The sequence below is a fragment of the Archocentrus centrarchus genome, chromosome 19, assembly GCF_007364275.1.
Source record: "Archocentrus centrarchus isolate MPI-CPG fArcCen1 chromosome 19, fArcCen1, whole genome shotgun sequence".
NCBI classification, from domain to species: Eukaryota; Metazoa; Chordata; class Actinopteri; order Cichliformes; family Cichlidae; genus Archocentrus; species Archocentrus centrarchus.
The window spans coordinates 28,061,463-28,071,115 of record NC_044364.1 but is presented as its reverse complement, the minus strand read 5'-3'; the positions used below and the strand labels follow the sequence as shown (position 1 = coordinate 28,071,115).

At 42.9% G+C, this 9,653-nt stretch overlaps 1 protein-coding gene across 2 annotated transcripts in view; it reads right to left on the bottom strand.

The window, feature by feature from the left end:
• Window positions 1–316: 316 nt before the first annotated feature.
• The window catches only part of LOC115797838 (thyroid hormone receptor alpha-B), a 162,818-nt gene continuing 153,481 nt past the window's right edge, over window positions 317–9,653 (bottom strand). For both annotated transcript variants that reach the window (XM_030754360.1, XM_030754359.1), the window contains 3 exons: window positions 9,094–9,240; window positions 5,702–5,960; window positions 317–2,456 (listed from right to left, as the gene is read on the bottom strand). In XM_030754360.1, the coding sequence (XP_030610220.1) occupies window positions 2,206–2,456; window positions 5,702–5,960; window positions 9,094–9,240 (657 nt within the window). In that variant the 3' untranslated portion in view covers window positions 317–2,205. The remainder of the gene's footprint in view (window positions 2,457–5,701; window positions 5,961–9,093; window positions 9,241–9,653) is intronic.

The following is a 9,653-nucleotide window of genomic DNA, read 5'->3' as shown; positions in this document are numbered from 1 at the left end:
GGGTTTGCAGTAACTCTGCGTAATCGCTCCTCTTGCTGCTTTTGCTTTGATGGGTGTCAGCTGGGCTGCACATCCACACTGTCCTTCGTTGCTTCTGTGAGTCGGTTTCTGTCTTTACCGAAATGGGTAAATCCAAATTTCAACAGATGACACTTGGTCCCATTTAACAAAAAAATAAAAATTAAAGGAGATAACCCAAATGTAATGGGTACCATTCCCTGGAGGGGGGGGTAAAACCTTCCAGGGGGATGGTTGGCCCTCCTGTCTTCAGTGGTATTTCATTTGAACCAAGTGATAGCACTGAGGCTGTGTGTGGCTGTGTGTGTGTGTGTGGCTGTGTGTGTGTGTGTGTGTGTGTGTGTGTGTGTGTGTGTGTGTGTGTATGTGTGCGCGCACGCGTGTGTGTATTCTGCGAGTGTTTTGTCTTTCCATGACTACAAGTGTGCACCTACAAAAAAAACAAAAAAAACAAACTATGCACATCTGTGTATCATTCTACACATGCGCCAACTCAAATGGTGTATGTCTGTGTGTAGGCTGTGGGCAGCTGCCCTGTGTCCACAGAGGTGAGGTAGTGCCTGACACCACAGGGGCAGTAATGCTGCCCCAGCCTAGGGGTGTGTCCACTTTGAGGTAAATGTTAGCCTTCTTGGCATTTGCCTGCTCTCAGTGACGCCCATGGTAAAATAAAGAAAACAAAAACAAACAAGGAAACAAACAAAAAAGCAGAAGGCAAATGTGTATGGAAGCCTGGAAGGGCCACACTGAGCTGAGTCTGTGAGGAGAGGACTCTGTACAAACCCTGCAGGTTAGGGCTGTATATCAACACTGCCGTGCAGTGCATACAGTAAAATGAGGCATTCACGTTACTCTGAGGTGATGTGTGTTTTCATGTGTGTGTCTGTGTGTGTGTGTGTGTGTGAGAGAGAGTTGAAGAGACAGTGTGTGTATGCAATGAGCTTTGCTGTCTTGCTGGTGTTTGCTGCTATTCAAACCCTCCTCAGAGGCTGGGTGTGGGAGATTTACTTCTGACCCCTGGCTCACAATCTACAGTCCAGCTATTACTTTGTAATTCCTCTCTCTTTCCCTGCTCCTTTTTCTCCTCCCCCTCTAAGTGTCTCCCTTTCTCCTCCCCCTTCCTTTTTTCTTCCTTCCCTTCCTTCAATGCAGTAACTCTTCAGAGAGAGAAGGGCTTACTTGTCATTCATAAGATGGTAGGCTGCTGGCACAAGCAGCATAGGCAATGACAAGGCAAGTCTGCTCGTGTGTGTGTGTGTGTTTGTGTGTGTGTGTGCTGTATGTCACAGGAACCGGTCCAATGACAAAAAAAAAAAATGAAGGTAGATATGGAGCCATGGTCTCTATGTTTTTCAAAGGTAGAGAACACAATTCAATAAAACTGGAGTAGCCTTATATAAATATAGCACCGGTTTCACAGGGATATAAGAAGAAGAACAAGCTCCAAAACAGCTGTCATGGCTCAGATTGTGTTAAGTAACTGATAAACGGTGCGGCTGTTCTGCTTTACTGCAGCCATTATACACCACGGAAACATTAACAACGTCTACTGAAATTTTAATGTGCAGTGTCTGCTGATTGTGGGTGACTGCATGACTGTGAGTAATTATATGACAGTACTGTCCATACCTTCTGAATCAATGCCTTAGCACTTATTCAGAAATAATACTGAGAGGTGCTGGCCAGCTTTGATGCTGGAAACATGGGCTTCAAGACAAGTGTGAATCTGTGACCACTACAAAAAACCAAGGAGGGGAAACTGACCCTGCAAAGAGTGCTGCCCTGAAGAACTGAGGTGGAGCAGGCTGTGAGTGTGTGCATGTTTGTGTGTGTGTTTGTGTCTTGGCAAATGGCTACAACTCTTACTAGATAAGACATCATGCTCAGACAGAAGGGCCCCCACACAGATTTTAAAACAGGGGTTGGTATAAGGAGGAGGAAGAGGTGGAGAAGAGGGTATTCACAAAACAAAATCCTCTGCTTGTTTCACTCTCCTGTTGCTGGTGTGTTGTTTCTGATATTCTTGTTTCCAGTTTTAAAACCACATACTGTGAATGTGATTTCAGAGAAATGCAGATTCCTGCCCAGAGGATTCTCCCTCCATTCTTCCCCTACAAAGACGATGGACTAACCCATCTTCCATTTTGCTCCAACGTTCTCTTCCTTTTGCATGGCGGCAAGTGCGTCTCACACCTCCTGGTCCTCGAAGACCTCTAGGAAGAGCGGGGGGAAGAGTTCGTTGGGACACTCCACCTTCATGTGAAGGAAGCGACTCGCGTGGCACGCCCCGATCATCCGCAGGTCTGTCACCTTCATCAGAAGCTTCGGCCAGAAGTGGGGAATGTTGTGCTTGCGGTAGTTGATGTAGTGCTCGAACGCCAGCAGGTACGTCTCCTGGCACTTCTCGATCTTGTCCGTACAGGTCAGGCCTGAGCGATCTGTGGGAAGCAGGAGAAGAGCATGAAGAGTGGGTTTATTTCAGGCGAGGACATGGAGGCAGGGAGGGGTTAGAGCGGAAATATGGGAAAAGGATGTAGAAAGGAGAGATGGAGGAGGGAAAAGAGAGCAAACTGAAAATCAGTATTGCACGGTGGAATCTTAACTAAATGTTAACAATCCCAAAATTAGATCTGACTGTTACTTAGGCCAATAAAATCATGACAAGGCTCAGACTTGTAGTGTTTTCTTACTGCAAATAGTATTAAATTATCTTGGGGCTGTATGGGTGACTAGGGTAGCAGATAGCGGCCTTCCTGGCAGCTAATTTTCCAGCTGATTACACCGAGGAAAAAATACAAATGCTTGGTCTAAAAATATGAAAAAAAATCAGACTAATTACACCAACTGATTATTCTGAAAGTAAGAAAACACAGAGGAAAGAGTAAAAATTGAGAATAATCAAAACAGACAAGTTTAGAAAGATTGGATGTCTCTATAAAAGCCATTTAAAACTATTAATTACATGCTTCAATAACCAAATCTTTTTGGATAGGCTGTTGAAATGTGCAAATATAACACTGTATACACATGAGGCCACATTCACTTGTTAACATTCTTGCTTCTAGGAATATTTTGTGGTTACTTGGTGAGTGCATTGATTGTTTTGCTTTCAGTGACTGACTGTAAGTATCTGTCATTCAGAGGTGGAGCGTGCTGCACCCACAGCCTTTTAAATGGAAAGGTGATTGCATAGGTTGCCTGGTGGGATGCAACTTGTCTTCAAACAACTGCAGTCTAACTTGGACTGACGTCAGTCCCTCTCAGACTGATGGTGAAGGTTTGCTAAGAAGATTGCTAACATGTTGCATTCAGTCAGACTCAGTCTGCGCCAGTGAGTGTGACTGGTTTGTGATGTATCTCTTTGCAATAGGAAACTCGACTCAGTTGCCAGCTGGTTGTATTCCGGGTATTTTTCTCATTTTACAATCAAATCATTGTCATGAAGCAACTATTTCACTATTTGTGGAACAATTTCTATTTCAAATCTATGAAGTTCTGCCTAGACTCCAAATGTAAGCAGTTAATGTGAATGATCTGCAGATTATCACTAATTGTTGTATGCTCACAAACAGATTGCATGTGATGTCAGACTGACCCCAATCAGTCGCAGACTGACTCTGAAAGACTTTGGTTGCTCTGAAGATGCCAGCTGACTGCAAGTGGTTGCAGAGCAGGTCCTCATCTTCAAAGCAACCATTTCAAAAGTAAAGAGAATGCAAACTTGTTGTATACTGTTGCCATCATTTTGGTTGCGTTGTGGTCAGCCGCTGTTACTATGACTATAGCATAAGTGTGGCTTTATACATTTGCAATGGCAGCACCAGCAGCCTTCATCCATTGCGGGGAAAAATCCACGTATTTAAATGTGGTTCTGTACTGTTTGGGTCAGGTGGTTGTGTGCTGACACAGTTTACATTGGTGGTTCTCAAACTTTAACCCCCCTCCCCGGTGGGTGGGCTCCAATGGTGGGGTATAGAGCAGCTGCTGGTGTTTCAATGGTAAATGGACTGGTACTAATAGCACTCATCTTCTCCTACTACTTCTAAGGACTTACAGTACTACAAGCTGCATTCGCATATTCAAAGCCTTTAAATGCGTTCTTTTTATCACGCACACTCTGATGGATACAGCAGGGTGTGTATGACCAGGGAAAAATATGAAGTGAAACATAGATGTGGTACAATTAATATGATTTTGGAAGGAAAATAACAAAAGCGGGTCAGCTGATGCTAACACGCTGTCCCTTAGCTCATTTTATATTGCTAATAATGATGTCGGCTTCAGTGGGCATGCCTGAAGAACAGTGAGAGGGCCTAGTCTACAAATATTTTATAGATATAGATAAAAACTAAAATAAATAAATCATCTGATCGATCACTGCAGGGCTCCTGTTTTACCATTTTATTGCACCACAAAAAGTGTGACATGTCGAGCACGCACACTTAATGAAACTGGACCCCCTGCCATGTGTGAACTGTTGATTTATTTTTTATATTTGCTTTATTTTCATCTCAACACTTGCCCCAGTTTTAGAAGATTGCATATTTTTCTAGTTTGTATATGATCATTACCAATCTACGCAGATTTTTTAGCCGGGTTTACAACATCATGGCATCTCCTGGGTCTGTGGCCCAGGAAAAAAGAAGAAACAGTTTCTGCTGCCCACTAGGGAGGAAAGCGGTGTTTCATTGTCTACTTGACTGGTCTCACACATCCCCTGCAGCTGAACATAAAACCACAAGCACAGCCAGGAAGCAGTTTTTGTTAGTCCTAATAGCTTTTCATTTTTTTCTTTCTTTATCAGTTTTCTCCAACCAGTTAAAAAAAGTTGTAAATTATTTAGTCACCAAATATACATCCATTCATTCTCTTCCACTTATCCGATTCAGGGCTGCAGGGGGCCTGGAGGAGTCCATCCCGGCTGTAACAGGGTGAGGGGTAGGGTACACCCTGGACAGGTTGCCAATCTATCGCAGGGCCATCACATAGAAAACGACACCCACTCATGCTCACACTCACGCCAACAGCCAATTTAAAATCACCAAATAACCTAACCCCATGTGTGTCTTTGCACTGTGGGAGGAAGGTGGAGTACCCAGACAAAAACCACTCAGACACGGGGAGAACATGCAACCTCCACACCGAAAGGCCCCATGCAGGATTCCAGCCCAGGACCTTCTTGCTGTAAGGCGATGGCGGCACCAAATATTCATGAATATTTGTGCATATTTTAAATTTTTTGTCGATACACTGACAAAGACCAGAACACCCCATCTTTGTTGCATCCTATTATCTGAAAAAACTATGATGCCATGTGACCTGAATTTAAAAAAGTCTCAGCCTAATTAATGGCAGAGTTTCTACAATACGTAAACCAAACCAAAGACAAGTGCAGACTTATTAATCACACTCAGGATGGGCTTTCTGCTCCCAACACTGAATATGCATCAGGACATTTGTCTTAAGACCTTAATTAGATTTAGATTCACAACAGGCTATATTGTATGCTATGCAGAGTAGTGGGTAATGATGAGGAATATGTCTTTGTATTGCATCTCCAAGGGCATAGAAGGCTAAAATTTCTCATTTAAATTGCATTAAATTCAAATTGATGTACTACTAATAGCAAATACAAAATAACTGCCATGTAGCTTTAAAAATGCTGGATAAGAGTGTTAATAACCTGAGCTCATGAGAAGCACGGCCTGCAACAGCGCCACTTCTGTGTCGTCCAGGTTGAACTGTGCCAGGCTCTTGCCCAAATCAAAGATGGCGTCCGACACCACACCCAGCCCGCCGTTCTTCAGTTGCTCCCGCTTCACAGCCATCTCCCCACTCAGCGTCAGCGTCTCGCTCTCCGGGTCGTAGCGCATGGCTGCGCGCAGGGACATGATCTCCATGCAGCAGCCCTTCAACAGGATGATCTGGTCTTCACAAGGCAGCTGGTGAATGAAAAATGTTATTAATTTCAATGAAAACATATTCTCAGTTATGAAAATATCAACAAAAGTAAATAAATAATTATCCCACTCATCTGTAGTATAAAGCATAAACAGGGTTAAAAGAAACGAAGCAAAAAACAAACAAACAAAAAAACCCACAAAACTGATGACACATTTAAAATCAGAAATGAACTCCCTCCAAAATGTGGCTGCCTCTCCGTTAAAGATAGGCTGAAGAATACACCCATTCAGGAGGGGCTCAAAGTAGAGCTGCCACTCCTCCAAATCGAAAGGAGCCAGTAGAGGTGTTCTGGGGGTGTCCAACCGGGAGGAGGACCTGGGGCAGACCCAGAACATGCTGGAGTGATTATATTTCTCGGCTGGACGTTCCCCCAGAGAGCTGGAGGAGGTGGCTGGGGAGGGACATGTGGCTTCTTTGCTTAGGCTGCTGCCCCCACAACCTGGCCCCAGATAAACAGAAGAAAATGGATGGATGGATGGATGGATGGATGGATGCCACACCTACACTTTATTACACTGTCCACTACACTTTACACACTGTGTATACTGAGTCATTTTCACATAATCTGACCTTGTTTGTTTTTATTAAATTTATAAATTCATTTTTGTTGTATTTTATTTAGTATTTCAGTGAGCCATTTTACTTTTTAGAACTATTTTATTGTATTATAAATATCCATCAATTTTCCGGCCTTACCTTGGTCCAAGTCGCATGGGCAGCAGTCTAAACAGAGATGCCCAGACCTCCCACTCCCTAGGCACCTCTTCCAGCTCTTCTGGGGGGACACCGAGCCAGCTGAAATAACCTCTGCCATGAGTCCTGGGTTTGCTCAGGGGCATCCTCCCAGCTGGACATGCCAAAAACCCCTCACCAAGGAGATGTTCAGTAGGCATCCCAATCAGCTACCCAAACCCCTTCAACTGGCTCCTTTCACTGTGGATGAGTGGTGTCTCTAATCTGAGTCCCTCCCAAATGACCGAGCTCCTCAGCCAATCTCTAACCCAGATACCATTCAGAGGAAGCTCACTTATGCTGCTTGTACCAGCAGTCTCCTCCCTTTGGTCACACCCTACAGGTAGTGCCACAGGTGAGGACGGGAATCTAGAATTCCAGCTGAGAATCACGGTCTCAGAGTTAGAGGTGCTAATTCTTATCTGCCAAAGTCACGGCTCAATGAAGCCAACATCATCGGCACAAAGCACACGAGATTCTGAGACCGCCGAACCCGACACCTGAACCTCCACTGCTTTGCTGTGTATAGAAATTCTGTCCATAAAAATTATGAACAGAACTGGCAATAAAGGGCAGGCCTTGAAAAGTCCGACACCCAGTGGGAACAGATCTGAGTTATTGCTGGCAACACGAACCGAGCTCGGCCCGATTAGCCCTCAACAGTGGGTTTGATTCAGTTTTTCAAACAGCATTTTATTCTATTTTGTTATTTAACTGAGATCTTTTTGGATTAATTTTCAATTAATTTTGATCTTATTGACTTATTTTGTTTTGCCATAAGCTATATCTTTCTGTTTTAGCTGCTGTAACATGAATTACCCAACCTCTGGATTAAATAAATCATAACATAATATTATTTTTCATGCATTAAAAGGCATATTCATTTATTTATTTTGATTTTGACTGGTTCGGTCCTCCATACATACTATCTTCATTAGCTAAAGGCTGCATCATTTAAAACTGGTTTTGGTATTCAGTTTTTCGGCTTTTCTGAAAAACCTGAAGAAAAGCCTTCATTTTAAGAGGGTGACGATATCTGTCCTTCAGTTTGGTGCCTTAGTGCCACCACGTCAGATATGGCTTAGCTGTGCTGCCATTTTCCTACATCTTCACCATCATTCAAGTGTCAATAAACCAGCACAACAAATAATGGGAGCAAGAATTCAGGTAAAACAGATAATAAATAATAAATGAGAGCAAGGATGTCAGAGGGATGTGCTAAAGAGGAAGGGATGGGAGGAAGAGAAATATGAAGATGGGCAGACTTTTTTTTCCCACTGATGAACACAGATTATAACTAATACACCCTGATTTACATGGATATTAGAAAACTCTGGGTTAAAACCTGTTCAATTAAATCCGCGGGCTCTGATGTGCTGAATTAATCTTACCTCGATGTAAGCGTGTTTCTTTCTTCGCTGCTCTTGACTGCTGAGCAGATTAATTGACATTCACTGGCTTGATTTGTCTTGTAAATTTCTAACTAGGGGGCAGGCTTAAAGTAAATGCCTAATAATGCATTTAGTACTGCATCAATTTGTTGGAAAGCAACAGATTAATTTTCACTGGCTAAATGAGTGCTGGTTTTGTTTCTGTGCATTCTTATTAGTAATTCGCTGCAGCAACATGAACAAATCTGTTGTAAGCTAAACAGGTTCTCTCCCTCTGTCTCTTTAATCAGATTAAAATGGCTTTTTTTCATAATAAAATGAATTATAATGTGAATAAAAGATAACAAATTAAACATTACTAATTATCTGCTTGTGTCTGGAATATCAAGACTCTGCATTTGTTATAGCTAAACCTCCAGCTCCTGGAGCACTATGAGGATTTTATTCATGCTCAGACCCTGATTTGAATAGGAGTATCCATCATGATAGTAATACTTGTATAATAATTGTACAATGCATTCATTTTACTTAATATATGCTGATTAAAAAAGTTATGTCCCCTACATTTTGGAAAACTGTAATAGATCACAAGACTTTTTCCTCTTCATACAGCTTTGTCACCACAGCTGCCCCACTAGACAACAACTCTGATACACCCTTATAATTATCCAATCACACAAGGTCTCATTACAAGCAGCGCAGAGGGGAAACATGATTGCATGCTGCTAAGTGAGGCAGGGCAAACAGGAGCAGGAATGCTTCACTAATTGTCAGCAACAAAGGCCGGTTTATTTTGCAAACACTGCCACTGCTACAGGGAATATGTAAATGTTCAGCACTTTGCTGGTGTGTTGGATTTTTCTAGTAAACCCTAGCAGATGTAATCAGATGTTTCCGTTCCGAACACACGCAGCCTGACAGAAGCCTGTGCGTGTCTGCTGTGTGTTATACTTCCTCTGCTCTTCAAGTCAAATTAACCGCCACTCACCTCAGAGAACATGGGCAGTTTTTTGGCAAAGTCAACGACACGGGTGATGGCGGGAGTGATGATCTTGGTGAACTCGCTGAAGGCCTCCAGGTCCACCTTGTCTCCGTCTGATGTTGGGGCAACTGGAGACTGGCCAATTTTCTCTGGCTGCAAGGGGAAATAATTGTGGGTGGCTGATTAGCGCACAGATGAAAAATGAAATTAAAGATTAGCAAAGCAGAGAAGAAAAAAAACAGTTTGATCCATACAAGGTGAACACTGCCTTCAGCTCTGAAAAGTGAAGCCAAAGCTTCTAATGGCTGACAGGGGACTTAAAATTAAAGTGGTCCCCAAGAAGTCTATGAGAAAACAACCCTATGGATCCCCGTGACCTTTGACCTCACTAAACACCTTCATGATGATTTTACTTGCATCTTTTATCACCTATATATAGTCCATTTATCCGCAGCAGCCCAGGCTGAGACAGATCTGACTTTGACCTATGCATATCTCATGTCTACTTTATTTGATATGACCTGGTTTTTACTTCTACTTGCCAGCACAAATCAGCATTTAGTTGG